The 17,456-nt window shown below is 37.2% G+C and overlaps 1 protein-coding gene across 1 annotated transcript in view; it reads left to right on the top strand.

Annotated features, from left to right (window-relative positions):
• The window catches only part of KCNH8 (potassium voltage-gated channel subfamily H member 8), a 400,761-nt gene that overhangs the window by 217,093 nt on the left and 166,212 nt on the right, over positions 1 to 17,456 (top strand). Inside the window, exons 4-5 of the mRNA XM_010354979.2 lie at positions 151 to 278; positions 5,309 to 5,549. Coding sequence (XP_010353281.2) covers positions 151 to 278; positions 5,309 to 5,549 — 369 coding nt within the window. The remainder of the gene's footprint in view (positions 1 to 150; positions 279 to 5,308; positions 5,550 to 17,456) is intronic.

Here is a 17,456-nt window from a genome sequence, read left to right as displayed (position 1 = left end):
AAATTAAATTAAATGTCATTAGGATCCAGCAGATTATTTGAGGTATTGGAAAACATGTACAATATGCTCTTGAAAGGGAACTGTCAAAACGGCATTCTGGAGGTGAAATGATGCATGCATTTGTGTCTAATGAGCTTTGTTTTCCCCCAGACAAAGTCAAAGGAAGATCAAGAGCAGGGACCCACTTTGACTCAGCCCGGAGACGGAGTCGAGCAGTCCTTTATCACATCTCTGGGCACCTGCAAAGAAGAGAAAAGAACAAATTGAAAATAAATAACGTAGGTGGTATGTGTGTACAGGACGAATGCTAGTGTTTCCCCTGGTGGCAATGTTTGACTCGTTAAAGAAAGGCCTCAATTACCCATTTACTGGCTTGCCTACATTTTTTTTTCCACTTTGGTTTGTGCTTTTCTATATAGAACAAACTGGAAAAGGTCAGCAGTCATGAGGCATTTCTATAATAAAAGTGCTTAATCATAGTGTTATCACAGCATAGAGATTAGAATATTATTGCAGTGAAGTAAATATGGTACTAGGGATACTGCAAATGGGGACACACTGGTTACATTTTAGGAAACAAAAATGATGCAGCAAGTCATATTACACATTCATAGTTTTTTGGTTAAAATTTCTCAAATTTAATTTTAGTTCCATCGTTTTGCACATTATCTAGTTCTACAAATGTTTTTATCCAGGAGAAACATGACCAAATCAAAGCCATTACTCCACTAAAAAACTTTCATTTTATATAAAACACAGTTGAAAATTTCACAGTAAAACACTGGATTTACAATTGCATACCATACATTAAACAATTTTGGAAAGTCACACTTTTAGTAAATTACAATAGAGTTGCTTTCTGAAATATGGTGTCTCTCTGTCAAAGCCACAACAAATAACTATGCCTGTATAAGGTGATTCTTTCCAATTTTACATGGCATATATCCTCCAGGATTTCACATGGAATTTTGTAACTGGTTCTTAGCACTAAGAGACTTCACTGAGAAACCTAGAACAATGTCTATTTAGTTGTAGATAGTCAGAGTTTTAAAATGATGTTAATGTCATTAATTTGCCTTATGGAATCATCAAAACATATATGGGGGGTTGTGTGACCATAGGTGGCAGATTAAATACCAGCATCTAACTTGCCAATGACAAGAAAAAGTCACATGAAATGACCAGATCTGTTTTGGAATTGATTTAAGATCCAGAAGTTCTGGGAGTTAACGACAGAGGGGAGATCCTCTGGCATTTTATTTTTAACATAGCACGCTCAAGGACTACCTAATCTGACATACACATACACATGCTTTGATAAAACAGGACCATTCATCAGACATACAAAGTATTCATTTCTCTGATTGTAGTGAACAAAGAAAGATGTATGAACCCAGGGTGAGGAGCGAGATTTGACATGAAAGTGCTGCAAACCTGGCTCTACTTCAGTGCAACTTTCTGGAAGCCAAAACAAGATGTTTTGAATCATTTGTCCTCCCAGGACCATCAACCATGTCCGTGCTGGTCTGCCATGTACCACTGTGGAGGGTCACATTTTGATTTTTTTTTTTTTTTTTGGTCCTAATTCAATATAAAGGTTCTCTAGGGATACGTGTGCCCTAGTGTTACATTGATTTCCTGGGAATCCAGGGAGAGGCTTGAAACAGTACACACCACTTGATCTATGGATCCTTCCACTGGTGCCTATTTACATCCCCTTTCAGTTACCAAGTCAGCCTTAGTGACATAAGCAAGTTATAGGAAGAAACAAAGGGAACTACATCTGGGCTTGATTCCATGCAAACCAACCAGCAAAGCACCTAAACAAATATTATCCACAGATTCTGTAAGGCTGAAAGCTGACACTATCTAGCTTTTAGTGGAGAATTTAAACATAGTAAGAATTAGTGCTTTAAAATGCATTTGCTGGGCATGCTATTTTTCCCTTTAGATTTAACAAAGTACAAAGCAGTACTTAAAAATATGATTTCCAAAAAAGTGTAACTCCCACTACTTAGCTAATTTGCTTAATTGCCATTCATTTAAGAAATACAAACATCAGGGTAGAGTATTAAAATAATACATAATAATTTAAGATGCCTAATCAGCACAGTGACTCTAATACTACAGGTAATATCTTATTCCTGAAGCAAAGTATGGAATCAGGATTTGCCCTGTTCACCTGTTCACCATCTCCTTTCAGGGATAACACAGTAGAATGGCTAAATGGAAGATAGAAGGAAGACAGAAGGGAGAAGAGGAAATGACTTGTATAGTTTATTAAATAAACAAATTTTCTGGAAATTCTGGCTGTAATAACATTTGCACACACAAAAAATAATTCTTAACATTTTATAGTCGTTTGCTATTTGCAAATTCCTTTTGCTTAAATCATATTATTTGATTCTTATAGAAGCCAGTACTAGGTCTGATTTTTATTAGTCCCATTTTAATGATGGAAAAAAACCAACTTATTAGAAACAGCAGTTGTGGCACCCAACCTTTAATCTTCTAATTCAAAGCCACCGTGCTTCTGACTCTTACCTTGCTGTTTCTCAGATAAAGTTCTGTGGAACAGGAATATACGCTTCAGCCATAGTCAAATGAACTCACCAGGTCATTAGCAGGTTTGGGAATCAGGATGCAACATATTTTAGTCTGGCTCTAACTTTGCCGGGTATACCTTGAAAAAGGTGTTTTCAAATTCTGCCTTCCTTAATTTGTTATTCTGTCAATCAAATGAGAATGAGATGATGCAAATGTTTCCAACACAAAGAAATGTTAAAGATCACACTAGAGCCTTGGAAGCTTGAAAGGAGAGTGCTACAAATGCATACTTCTGGCAGGGAACAGTGGTGATCATCAAAGGCATACACTGGCTTTAGATTACTCACTGAAGTGACTGTAGAAATATTTTCACATTCTCTTGCTCATTCAGATGATAGCTTCAAAGGAACTATTGCAAAAATAGTTTAGGAAACAATTACCTTAATTAGGCACTGGAGTTAACTATTTTGTTGGTTTCATAGGTTAGAGGTTAAACATCTAAAACACCATTGGTACTAAAGAAATATGATTGAAGATTAATAAATAAGATAAACCTAACGTTAGATGTTAGGCAAACTCTAGACCAGGCAAACTCCATGTTTGACAGTTACAAATAACATGTCTTCTTCCCTACTTCCTGCTAAAAAGCATAATTTTACAACTGTGTACAATTTTTTTTTACAATTTCAAGTATTTTTTTCATTTGAAAGGATTTGGATAAAACGTTACAAAAACTGGTGGAAGAAGAGGAGCATCTATTTTTTTTCACTCAGGTGATTAAAGATGTTTGCAGGATTTGAGTTAACAACATTTCAAAATTTAAATCTAATCTCAAATGTATTGAATTCTCAGTATCTTTTAAAAATATTTTAAAAATTTGTTCTAAGTAGCTTACAAAATGAAACCATGTGATTTATTTTCTGATTTGTACAGAAAAGTGATATATTGCTGAACTTTTGTGACAGAATCCCTAATGCTTCATTATCAGCATAATCAAAAACAAAAACAAAAATTTCACTTTTTAATTTTCCCAAATCATTACCCCTAGATACTGATGTTCCCTCAAACACTGTAAAATTTTAATTTCTGTAATATGATAGGAAAAAGTTATGTGGATAGAAAATGAGATATTTCCCAAGGCTTCTGATAACTCTTTATTGTAGTAAATATTCAGGGAAAAGTTGGATTAGAATCAATCATGTTATTATAACTAGAAGTGTTTATCAATGGTGGGAAGATTAATGGTTACAGACCTCAATTCCCTCTTCCAATGTAACAGACTGAATTTTTATGAGAAGCCCAACAGGGCTACTTCGTCTCCTCTTCTCTGTTTTATGCCAGAGTCTACCTTTGGAACTGTTTTCTTCAAACCAGAGAATGAGGCAAAGGAGACAGGATGAATATTAGGGAATTGTATGAAACATAGATGCAGTGGCAGATGGGCATCTAAGGACCATCTGGAAATAGTTTAACAGTGACCCACCATGAAGTGCTGACATTATGAGATGCCTGTGTGGGTTGAGTGAGAATATTAACAGGAAGTGGAAACATGGGTTGAAAATACCTACCAAAGAGAAATGCCAGACAGGGGTGTGTTAATATCAAGGTAGCAGAACTATTCAATCACTGACAGTCACCACTTAGAGCTAAATGTTCCTGATGTTTCTGAACCTTTCTTGAATCCTCAGGTACTTCAGGATCCCCGAACACTTCACATTAATCTGCCCTTCCCTCAATGAGTGAGACAAGAACACAGCATTGTGACATACAAGTAATATGTATCCTGGAATTTTTAACTGCTTTGTTAATTCAACTAAACTTTCAAATATAAGTTTCCATTACCTATCTTGTATTTCTCATTAATTGAGGTCAAAGCAAGGTCTGCAAGTATCTGGTCACAGGGTTGTCAAATTTCCACACATGCTATTGTTGGGCCTCCCTTTGTCTTCTAGCAAGAAGGGAATTGTTCATCAATTTCAACTGCATTCAAAGTGAAGTGCTTTTACAGTTATCAAAAACTCCAGCTATTCTGCATTTAGTCAACTGCACAGTGAACACTGGCTTTCTCCTCCCCTGACTTGAATAATAACTCTTAAGTAACTGTTTCTTACTTTACCATCTGAACAATGTCTGGCGCATGTCAGACTGCATCTGTGTCTATCAAGGTAATGAGGTTTGGGTTCCCAACTTCACCAACAGCCACAATGCAAAAAATGAAAGTAGTTAGCATGACTTAGCTATATTTGGAAAGAAATGTAAACTGTTTACAATATATTATTGGTCATATATCTATTCTTTTTGGAAAGAAAGATACCATTGCTGTCATGAGTAAAATACCAGGTCAAATGTAGTCTTTAGACAATGACTGTCATCAGAAATCTATAAGTATACAGAATGTTCTCATGACAATAGGAATGTAAATAAAGCTTTGTGTTTATAATGTGTGTAGGATTACATATAACTGTGAATGTTTTTTGATGACATCTTAGGTAATGGTCTTTTTTATTTTTTAATGAACAAAATTTGGGTTACTCACTTAGCTTCATGACTAAACTCTGCATATTCCTGTTCCTTATAACAAAGATCTCTGCTCAGTTTTAGATGTTTAGATGTTTTGCATCACCAACTTTTAAAAGTCACTTGTAAGATATTGCATTGTGTAGTGAATGATCCTCCTCACAAAAGTGTATGTTTCAAACTATGTAATCCTTGCTTCTAATGTTGTGTTTCTCCTTTCTCTCCTTTTTGTCTTCATCCACAGAATGTTTTTGTAGATAAACCAGCATTTCCGGAATATAAAGTTTCTGATGCAAAAAAGTCCAAATTCATACTTTTGCATTTTAGCACTTTTAAAGCTGGCTGGGACTGGCTTATTTTGTTGGCAACGTTTTATGTTGCTGTGACTGTACCTTACAACGTTTGCTTTATTGGCAATGACGACCTATCCACAACTCGGAGCACAACTGTCAGTGACATTGCAGTGGAGATCCTTTTTATTATAGGTAAGAACAAACAGCTGCTTTCCTAGGATATTTGCATATGGGAAGTGAAGTGTGTTCCAGATTTTTCTGACATGAATTTGAACTAAGATCCATTTGCATGGGCGTGATTCAGCCTCTGATGCAAATTTTGGAGAAGCACATACTGTATTTGGATTTCTGAAAACTGCCTCTTCCAACTTTTCCTGTCCCTTTATTCAAACAGATCTAAACTGATCTCCTGTGTTTCTATACTTATTTCATCCAAAATGGGCTAAAAAAGATTTAACAGCTGTTTTGTTTGTGCTCTCACATCCTTCATGATCTTAAACTTGTAGGGTCAGAGATGGGATTTGGCAGAAACCCACCAGTGGTGTTGTGACAGTGGTCCACTCCTTGACGTGGTTCTTTCTCCATGCCCTTCCGTGCCCTTTCAGCATGTTGGTGGTTTCAATAGGTGACCTGGTTGCAGAAACAAAGCGTTACATAAGCCTTGCAGTAAATCTGGAGAAGCAGTGAGTATCTGATTTTAATTAAAGAAAAGGCCCCAAAGGATGTTTGTCAAGAGAATTTATCACTAGAATATTGGGTACCTCAGTGGAAGCTGCATCTGTGCCAATCTGGTAAGCCTTTTCCTATTTTCCTGTCCTTTAAATCTTCATCTTGTTTAGACCAAAGCCTAGCTTTAGCTTGCTCATTCTAGGACAGATTCCGGGTCTTTAAGTCCCTGACTTAAAGTCAACAGGGACTTAAACTTAACTTAAAGTCTGTTAAGTCAACAGATTGACTCCCTGTTGATTATTGACTGTCATTAGCAGCTGATACCTGCTTCTTTCCTTGGTCATGTTGATAGAGGGCTATATTCTTACTGTAAAGATGAGAGAATGTTTGGAAACATTACCATGCAGGTAGGTGAACACAGGAGTAAGAAATGGATCTTAAAATTTCAAAGAAAAATAAATAAGTAAGTGAGGCACATCAAAACCTTGGTTCAATGGTGGTGGTAGTTGGGTTTTTTTTTTTTTTTTTTTGGTTGCTTTTTTTCTCAGTGAAGCTGTTACATCTTTGAGGTTAGAGTGGGTTTTCTTGTTGAATGTCAGCACGTTTGCTTTGGATGAGTTTGTGTGCTCTTGGTATGGCTTGCCATCATTATTAACATTGTATCTACTGGGCACATCCTTCAGAGCCATCCTTCAGGACCCCTGCTGTCACCCCAGAAGTGGTAGCTGTAGTGTGTTTAGGCCACTAGATGGCAATGCTGTCTAGTTAGGCAGATGGCAAATTTATTTTTAATTTTTTAATTTTAAAATATAGCTATCCTTTATTAGAAAGTTGTAACCATAAAGGGATCTATTAAATAATGGTTAAATGGAAAATAACATTCCAGTTTGAACAAGAATTTAAAATGAAAATGGTAGACAGATTGGGTGTGTCTATGGTTTTGTATCCTTTTACTTTGCCAACATCTGACGTCTCCTCCCACCCACCCATGATGCACACGTAAATTAACATCCTAAAAACACTCTCCATGACCTGGTCAAAATTCTCAAGAATTTGGGCAGTCACTCAACATGTCTAAGCCTTCATTTTTTGTAGTAACAATTGCATAGGGTTTCATGAAATGATAGATGTAAGTATCTGCTTAACAAATACTTCATCATCTTATCATTGTTATTTACAACTTTGTTATTAGGTCAAGTTATATCTTGAACTTTCCTTTCCATTCTTCCTGGTTCTTAGATATTTGAAATTCTTTGGCCTTAGAAGCCACTTCTGTTACTGTGTGTTCATTAACAGATGATGACTTATTTACTCCCATAAAAACTCATACCTTTGACGGAGATATTTTAAAAGTTTTTGTTTATTTCATTTTAAGGCTGCTTTTCTCTACTAAACCAATGGAGACTCTTTTGCTCCCCTGATAGCAACCCCTAAATTCTTCTGTGTTTTTTGTTACTGTCATTTCTACTGTTCTTCAGGCAGCAAGATGGTTCTCCCAGTAGGCAATATCCATCCCTTACTAGCTACATGACAAAGGAATGAAAACCCATTCCAATTTTTTTGCAGTTTACTTTCTGCAAAGATTCATTTAGGATTTGAAATTTTGGTCTGCAAGCAGTTCTAGTGTGACTCCTGCCTGAAATCCCTTGTTGACGGACTTATTTTTATAAGCAGTAAAAACTTTCCTGTTCTTTCCTGGTGTTATCTGCTTGCTCTTTCTTTTGAATGAGTTTAAGCATATCTACAATTATAGCATATTTAGAAAAATGACTTACATTAATATTTCTCTGTTTCCCCCAAACTTTTATTCTATAAAATATTTCAAAAAGGTGGCCTAAAAGTGATCATTGACAAATAAGTTAAAATACTGGGGACAAAATAGTTGCCTGTAATATTGTATCTTTACAATGTGAAGGTGGTGTTCATACCATTTAATATTTGTTAAATTACTGCAGACTTAAACTTCCCTGACAGCTTTGAAGAGAGTAATTCTTCTCCTAGCATGGAGTTTGAGATCTGAGAATGAACAGACTGCCTCCTCAAGTGGGTCCCTGATCCCGGAGTAGCCTAAAATAGGAGACACCTCCCAGTAGGGGCTGACTGACACCTCATATGGCCGGGTACCCCTCTGAGACGAAGCTTCCAGAGGAAGGATCAGGCAGAAACATTTGCCATTCTTCAATATTTGTGTTCTGCAGGCCTCTGCTGGTGATACCCAGGCAAACAGGATCTGGAGTGGACCACCAGAAAACTCCAACAGGCCTGCAGCATAGGATCCTGACTGTTAGAAGGAAAACTAACAAACAGATGGGACATCCACACCAAAACTCCATCTGTACATCACCATCGTCAAACACCAAAGGCAGATAAAACCACAAAGATGGGGGAAAAACAGAGCAGAAAAGTTGAAAATTCTAAAAATCAGAGCATCTCTTCTCCTCCAAAGGAACGCAACTCCTTGTCAGCAATGGAACAAACCTGGATGGAGAATGACTTTGACAAGTTGAGAGAAGAAGGCTTCAGACAATTGGTAATAACAAACTTCTCTGAGCTAAAGGAGGATGTTCAAACCCATCGCAAAGCCACTAGAAAACCTTGAAAAAAGATTAGATGAATGGCTAACTAGAATAAACAGCTTAGAGAAGACCATAAATGACCTGATGGAGCTGAAACCATGGCACAAGAACTATGTGCTGCATGCACAAGCTTACAGTAGTCGATTCAATCAACTGGAAGAAAGGGTATCAGTGATTGAAAATCAAATGAATGAAACGATGCAAGAAGAGAAGTTTAGAGACAAAAGAGGTAAAAGAAATGAACAAACCCTCCAAGAAAGATGGGACTATATGAAAAGACCAAATCTATGCCTGATTGGCGTACCTGGAAGTAATGGGGAGAATGGAACCAAGTTGGAAAATACTCTTCAGGATATTATCTGGGAGAACTTCCTCAACGTAGCAAGGCAGGCCAACATTCAAATTTACAAAATACAGAGAATGCCTACAAAGATACTCCTCAAGAAAAGCAACTCCAAGACATAATTATCAATTCACCAAAGTTGAAATGAAGAAAAAAATGTTAAGAACGGCCAGAGAGAAAGGTCGGGTTACCCACAAAAGGAAGCTCATCAGACTAACAGCAGACCTCTTGGCAGGAACACTACAGGCCAGAAGAGAGTGGGGGCCAATATTCAACATTCTTAAACAAAAGAATTTGCAACCCAGAATTTCATATCCAGCCAAACTAAGCTTCATCAGTGAAGGAGAAATAAAATCATTTACAGACAAGCAAATGCTGAGAGATTTTGTCACCACCAGGCCTGCCTTACAAGAGCTCCTGAAGGAAGCACTAAAAACATGGAAAGGAACAACTGGAACCAGCCACTGCAAACACATGCCAAATTGTAAAGACCATCAATGCTAGGTGGAAACAGTATCAACTAATGAGCAAAATAACCAGCTAACATCCTAATTACAGGATCAAATTCACACATAACAATATTAGCCTTAAATATAAATGGGCTAAATGCTCCAATTAAAAGACACAGACTGGCAAATTGGATAAAGAGTCAAGACCCATCAGTGTGCTGTATTCAGGAGACCCATCTCATGTGCAGAAGATACACATAGGCTCAAAATAAAGGGATGGAGGAAGATCTACCAAGCAAATGGAAAACAAAAAAAGGCCGGGGTTGCAATCCTAGTCTCTGATAAAACAGACTCTAAACCAACAAAGATCAAAAAAGACAGAGAAGGGCATTGCATAATGGTAAAGGGGTCAATTCAACAAGAAGAGCTAACTATCCTACATATATATGCACCCAATACAGGAGCACCCAGATTCATAAAGCAAGTCCTTAGAGACTTAAAAAGAGACTTAGACTCCGACACAATAATAATGGGAGATTTTAACACACCACTGTCAACATTAGATCAATGAAACAGAAAGTTAAAAAGGATATCCAGGAATTAAACTCAGCTCTGCACCAAATGGACCTAATAGACATCTATAGAACTCTCCACCCCAAATCAACAGAATATACATTCTTCTCAGCACCACATCACAATTATTCAAAAATTGACCACATAATTGGAAGTAAGGCACTCCTCAGTAAATGTAAAAGAACAGAAATTATAACAAGCTGTCTTTCAGTCCACAGTGCAATCAAATTAGAACTCAGGATTAAGAAACTCAATCAAAACCGCTCAACTACACAGGTACTGAACAACCTGGTCCTGAATGACTACTGGGTACATAACGAAATGAAGGCAGAAATAAAGATGTTCTTTGAAACCAATGAGAACAAAGATACAACATACCAGAATCTCTGGGATACATTTAAAGCAGTGTGTAGAGGGAAATTTATAGCACTAAATGCCCACAAGAGAAGGCAGGAAAGATCTAAAATTGACACCCCAATATCACTATTAAAAGAACTAGAGAAGCAAGAGCAAACACATTCAAAAGCTAGCAGAAGGCAAGAAACAACTAAGATCAGAGCAGAACTGAAGGAGATAGAGACACAAAAAACCCTTCAAAAAATCAATGAATCCAGGAACGGGTTTTTTGAAAAGATCAACAAAATTGATAGACCGCTAGCAAGAGTAATAAAGAAGAAAAGAGAGAAGAATCAAATAGACACAATGAAAAATGATAAAGGGGATATCAATACAGAGAATACTGTAAAAACTTCTATGCAAATAAACTAGAAAATCTAGAAGAAATGGATAAATTCCTGGACACATACACCCTCCCAAGACTAAACCAGGAAGAAGTTGAATCCCTGAATAGACCAATAACGGGCTATGAAATTCAGGCAATAATGAATACCCTACCAGCCAAAAAAAGTCCAGGACCAGACGGATTCACAACCAAATTCTACCAAGGGTACAAAGATGAGCTGGTACCATTCCATCTGAAGCTATTCCAATCAACAGACAAACAGGGAATCCTCCCTAACTCACGAAGCCAAGCATCATCCTGATACCAAAGCCTGGCAGAGACACAACAAAAAAAGAGAATTTTAGACCAATATCCCTGATGAACATCAATGCAAAAATTCTCAATAAAATACTGGCAAACCGAATCCAGCAGCACATCAAAAAGCTTATCCACCACGATCAAGTGGGCTTCATCCCTGGGATGCAAGGCTGGTTCAACATATGCAAATCAATAAACATAATCCATCACATAAACAGAACAAAAGACAAAAACCACATGAATATCTCAATAGATGAAGAAAAGGCCTTCAACAAAACTCAACAGCCCTTCATGCTAAAAGCTCTCAATAAACTAGGTATTGATAGGACATATCTCAAAAAAAAAAAAAAAAGAGCTATTTATGACAAACCCACCCCCAATATCATACTGAATGGGCAAAAACTGGAAGCATTCCCCCTCTCTCACCACTCCTATGCAACATAGTGTTGGAAGTTCTGGCCAGGGCAATCAGGCAGGAGAAAGAAATAAAGGGTACTCAATTAGGAAAAGAAGCAGTCAAACTGTCCCTGTTTGCAGATGACATGATTGTATATTTAGAAAACCCCATCGTCTCAGCCCCAAATCTTCTTAAACTGATAAGCAACTTCAGCAAAGTCTCCAGATACAAATTCAATGTGCAAAAATCGCAAGCATTCCTATACACCAATAACAGAAAAACAGAGAGCCAAATCATGAGTGAACTCCCATTCACAATTGCTTCAAATAGAATAAAATTCGTAGGAATCCAACTTACAAGGGATGTAAAGGACATCTTCAAAGAGAACTACAAATCACTGCTCAACGAAATAAAAGAGGACACAAACAAATGGAAGAACATTCCATGCTCATGGATAGGAACAATCAATATTGTGAAAATGGCCATACTGCCCAAGGTAATTTATAGATTCAGTGCCATCCCCATCAAGCTACCAATGACTTTCTTCACAGAATTGGAAAACAACTACTTTAAAGTTCATGTGTAACCAAAAAAGAGCCTGCATTGTCACAACAATCCTAAACCAAAAGAACAAAGCTGGAGGCATCATGCCACCTGACTTGAAACTATACTACAAGGCCTACAGTAACTAAAACAGAGGGGTACTGGTACCAAAACAGAGATATAGACCAATGGAACAGAACAGAGCCCTCAGAAATAATACCACACATCTACAACCATCTGATATTTGACAAACTTGACAAAAACGAGATGGGAAAAGGATTCCCCATTTAATAAATGGTGCTGGGAAAACTGGCTAGCCATATGCAGAAAGTGGAAACTGGATTCCTTCCTTACACCTTATACAAAAAATTAATTCAAGATGGATTAAATACTTAAATGTTAGACATAAAACCATAAAAACCCTAGAAGAAAACCTAGGCAATATCATTCAGGCCATAGGCATGGGCAAGACTTCATGACTAAAATACCAAAGCAATTGCAACAAAAGCCAAAATTGACAAATGAGATCTAATTAAACTAAAGAACTTCTGCACAGCAAAATAAACTATCATCAGAGTGAACAGGCAACCTACAGAATGGGAGAAAAAATTTACAATCTACCCTTCTGACAAAGGGCTAATATCCAGAATCTACAAACAACTCAAACAAATTTACAAGAAAAAATCAAACAACCCCATCAAAAAGTGGGCAAAGGATATGAAAAGACACTTCTCAAAAGAAGGCATTTATGCAGCCCACAAACACATGAAAAAATTCTCATCATCACTGGCCATCAGAGAAATGCAAATCAAAACCACATTGAAGTACCATCTCACACCAGTTAGAATGGCAATCATTAAAAAGTCAGGAAACAACAGGTGCTGGAAAGGATGTGTAGAAATAGGAACACTTTTACACTGTTGGTGGGACTGTAAACTAGTTCAACAATTGTGGAAGACAGTGTGGTGATTCCTCAAAGATCTAGAACTAGAAATACCATATGACCCAGCCATCTCATTAGTGGGTATATACCCAAAGGATTATAAATCATGCTGCTATAAAGACACATGCACACACATATGTTTATTGTGGCACTATTCACAATAACAAAGACTTGGAACCAACCCAAATGTCTATCGATAATAGACTGGATTAAGAAAATGTGGCACATAAACACCATAGAATACGATGCAGCCATCAAAAAACGATGAGTTCGTGTCCTTTGTTGGGACATGGATGAAGCTGGAAACCATCATTCTTAGCAAACTATCTCAAGGATAGAAAACCAAACACCACATGTTCTCACTTATAGGTGGGAATTGAACAATGAGAACACTTGGACACAGGGTGGGGAACATCACACACCAGGGCCTGTCGTGGTGTGAGGAGAAGGGTGAGGGATAGGATTAAGTGATATACCTAATGTAAATGACGAATTAATGCATGCAGCACACCAACATGGCACATGTATACATATTTAACAAACATGAACGTTGTGCACATGTACCCTAGAAATTAAAGTATAATAAAAATATATGTATTTATTAAATTAATATGTGTGCTAAAATTTACATGTATATTTATATACTGTTTATTTTCTATTTCTGGAATAGCATTATTAATTTGGCATCTTATAATAATTAGGGCAGAATTGTTAAAAACGTAGTGCAAAAAAGGTCTGAGAAGGAAAGGTGTTCATAGAACTACAAGAGGATGTTTTAAAAAATATTTTGGAATTTATGTCAACTCCATACAAAAATATAAGGCAATATGATTACTTTAAATTGGGAAATAATTCAAATGTTTCATGAAGAAAGGACCCACAGTCAAATTTGGGAGATGATATATCTCTTTGGGAGAGTCACAATACACTTTGGCATTGTAGGTCTTCTAAGAAGTTTATGATAAAGAAATTTATTTAAATATGATTAATCTGGCCTCTCTCAAGTTTATTTTTATCTCAGAACTCATTCTTCCCCAGACCACTTAGTAATGCTCTTTTGGGAAGATAGATTCAGAAACATTCTTCCCATATAGATTCACCATAGAGCAAGTGTCTGATTGTAAATTATGCTAGTCAAAACTTAAATATGAATGGTGAATCTGCAATTCTGTGAAGAAAGTCACTGGTAGCTTAATGGGGATGGCATTGAATCTATAAATTACCTTGGGCAGTGTGGCCATTTTCACAATATTGGTTGTTCCTATCCATGAGCATGGAATGTTCTTCCATTTGTTTGTGTCCTCTTTTATTTTGTTAAGCAGTGGTTTGTAGTTCTCCTTGAAGAGGTCCTTCACATCCCTTGTAAGTTGGATTCCTAGGTATTTTATTCTCTTTGAAGCAATTATGAATGGGAATTCACTCATGATTTGGATCTCTGTTTGTCTGCTATTGGTGTATAAGAATGCTTGTGATTTTTGCATGTTGATATTGTACCCTGAGACTTTGCTGAATTTGCTTATCAGCTTAAGGAGATTTTGGGCTGAGACAATGGGGTTTTCTAAATATACAATCATGTCATCTGCAAACAGGGACAATTTGACTGCTTCTTTTCCTACTTCAGTACCCTTTATTTCTTTCTCTTGCCTGGTGGCGCTGGCCAGAACTTCCAACACTATATTGAATAGGAGTGGTGAGAGAGGGCATCCCTGTCTTGTGCCCATTTTTAAGGGGAATGCTTCCAGTTTTTGCCCAGTTAGTATGATATTGGCTGTGGGTTTGTCATAAATAGCTCTTATTATTTTGAGATACGTTCTGTCAGCACCAAATTTATTGAGAGTTTTTAGCATGAAGGGCTGTTGAATTTTGTCAAAGGCCTTTTTTGCATCTATTGAGATAATCTTGTGGGTTTTGTCTTTGGTTCTGTTTATATGCTGGATTACGTTTATTGATTTGCATATGTTGAACCAACCTTGCATCCCAGGGATGAAGCCCACTTGATCATGGTGGATAAGCTTTTTGATGTGCTGCTGGATTTGGTTTGCCAGTATTTTATTGAGGATTTTTGCATCGATGTTTATCAGTTATACTGGTCTAAATTCTCTTTCTTTGTTGTCTCTGCCAGGCTTTGGTATCAGGATGATGTTGGCATCATAAAATAAGTTAGGGATGATTCCCTCTTTTTCTATTTATTGGAATAATTTCAGATGGAATGGTACCAGCTCCTCCTTGTGCCTCTGGTAGAATTTGGCTGTGAATCCGTCTGATCCTGGACTCTTTTTGGTTGGTAGGCTATTAATTGTTGCCTCAATTTCAAAGCCTGCTATTGGTCTATTCAGGAATTCACTCTCTTCCTGGTTTAGTCTTGGGAGAGTGTAAGTGTCCAGGAATTTATCCATTTCTTCTAGATTTTCTAGTTTATTTGCATAGAGATGTTTATAGTATTCTCTGATGGTAGTTTGTATTTCTGTGGGTTCGGTGGTGATATGCCCTTTATCGTTTTTTATTGCGTCTATTTGATTCTTCTCTCTTTTCTTCTTTATTACTCTTGCTAGCAGTCTATCAATTTTGTTGATCTTTTCAAAAAACCAGTTCCTGGATTCATTGATTTTTTGAAGGGTTTTTTGTGTCTCTATCTCCTTCAGTTGTACTCTGATCTTAGTTATTTCTTGCCTTCTGCTAGCTTTTGAATGTGTTTGCTCTTGCTTCTCTAGTTCTTTTAATTGTGATATTAGGGTGTCAATTTTAGATTTTCCTGCTTTCTCTTGTGGGCATTTAGTGCTATAAATTTCCCTCTACACACTGCATTAAATGTATCCCAGAGATTCTGGTATGTTGTATCTTTGTTCTCATTGGTTTCAAAGAACATCTTTATTTCTACCTTCATTTCATTATGTACCCAGTAGTTATTCAGGAGCAGGTTTTTCAGTTTCCATGTAGTTGAGCGGTTTTGATTGAGTTTCTTAATCCTGAGTTCTAGTTTGATTGTCCTGTGGTCTGAGAGACAGTTTGTTATAATTTCTGTTCTTGTACATTTGCTGAGGAGTGCTTTACTTTCAATTATGTGGTCAACTTTGGACTAAGTGCAATGTGGTGCTGAGAAGAATGTATATTCTGTTGATTTGGGGTGGAGAGTTCTGTAGATGTCTATTAGGTCTGCTTGCTGCAGAGTTGAGTTCAATTCCTGGATATCCTTGTTAACTTTCTGTCTCGTTGATCTGTCTAATGTTGACGGTGGGGTGTTAAAGTCTCCCATTATTATTGTGCCGGAGTGTAAGTCTCTTTTTAAGTCTCTAACGACTTGCTTTATGAATCTGGGTGCCCCTGTATTGGATGCATATATATGTGGGATAGTTAGCTCTTCTTGTTGAATTGATCCCTTTACCATCATGTAATGGCCTTCTTTGTCTCCTTTGATCTTTGTTGGTTTAAAGTCTGTTTTATCAGAGACTAGGTTTGCAATGCCTGCCTTTTTTTGTTTTCCATTTGCTTGGTAGATCTTCCTCCATCCCTTTATTTTGAGTCTATGTGTGTCTCTGCACGTGAGATGGGTCTCCTGAATACAGCAAACTGATGGGTCTTGACTCTTTATCCAATTTGCCAGTGTGTCTTTTAATTGGACCATTTAGCCCATTTACATTTAAGCTTAATATTATTATGTGTGAACTTGATCCTGTCATTATGATGTTAGCTGGTTATTTTGCTTGCTGGTTGATGTAGTTTCTTCCTAGCAATGATGGTCTTTACATTTTGGCATATTTTTGCAGTGGCTGCTACCGGTTGTTCCTTTCCATGTTTAGTGCTTCCTTCAGGAGCTCTTGTAGGGCAGGCCTGTTGGTGACAAAATCTCTCAGCATTTGCTTGTCTGTAAATGATTTTAGTTCTCCTTCACTGATGAAGCTTAGTTTGGCTGGATGTGAAATTCTGGGCTGAAAATTCTTTTGTTTAAGAATGTTAAATATTGGCCCCCACTCTCTTCTGGCCTGTAGTGTTTCTGCCGAGAGGTCCGCTGTTAGTCTGATGGGCTACCCTTTGTGGGTAACCTGACCTTTCTCTCTGGCTGCCCTTAAGATTTTTTCCTTCATTTCAACTTTGGTGAATCTGACAATTCTGTGTCTTGGAGTTACTCTTCTCGAGGAGTATCTTTGTGGTGTTCTCTGTATTTCCTGAATTTGAATGTTGGCCTGCCTTGCTGGGTTGGGGAAGTTCTCCTGGATAATATCCTGAAGAGTGTTTTCCAACTTGGTTCCATTCTCCCCGTCATTTTGAGGCACACCAATCAGATGTAGATTTGGTCTTTTCTCATAATCCCGTATTTCTTGGAGTCTTTGTTCATTTCTTTTTACTCTTTTTTCCCTAAACTTCTCTTCTCACTTCATTTCATTCATTTGATCTTCAATCACTGATACTCTTTCTTCCAGTTGATTGAGTTGGTTCCTGAAGCTTATGCATTTGTCACACAGTTCTCATATCATGGTTTTCATCTCTATCAGGTCATTTATTGATTCTCTGCATTGGGTATTCTAGTTATCCATTTGTCAAATCTTTTTTCAGGGTTTTTAGTTTATTT

This window comes from Rhinopithecus roxellana, chromosome 1, assembly GCF_007565055.1.
Source record: "Rhinopithecus roxellana isolate Shanxi Qingling chromosome 1, ASM756505v1, whole genome shotgun sequence".
In the NCBI taxonomy this organism is placed as follows: domain Eukaryota; kingdom Metazoa; phylum Chordata; class Mammalia; order Primates; family Cercopithecidae; genus Rhinopithecus; species Rhinopithecus roxellana.
This window is presented reverse-complemented; position numbering and strand designations above follow the sequence as displayed.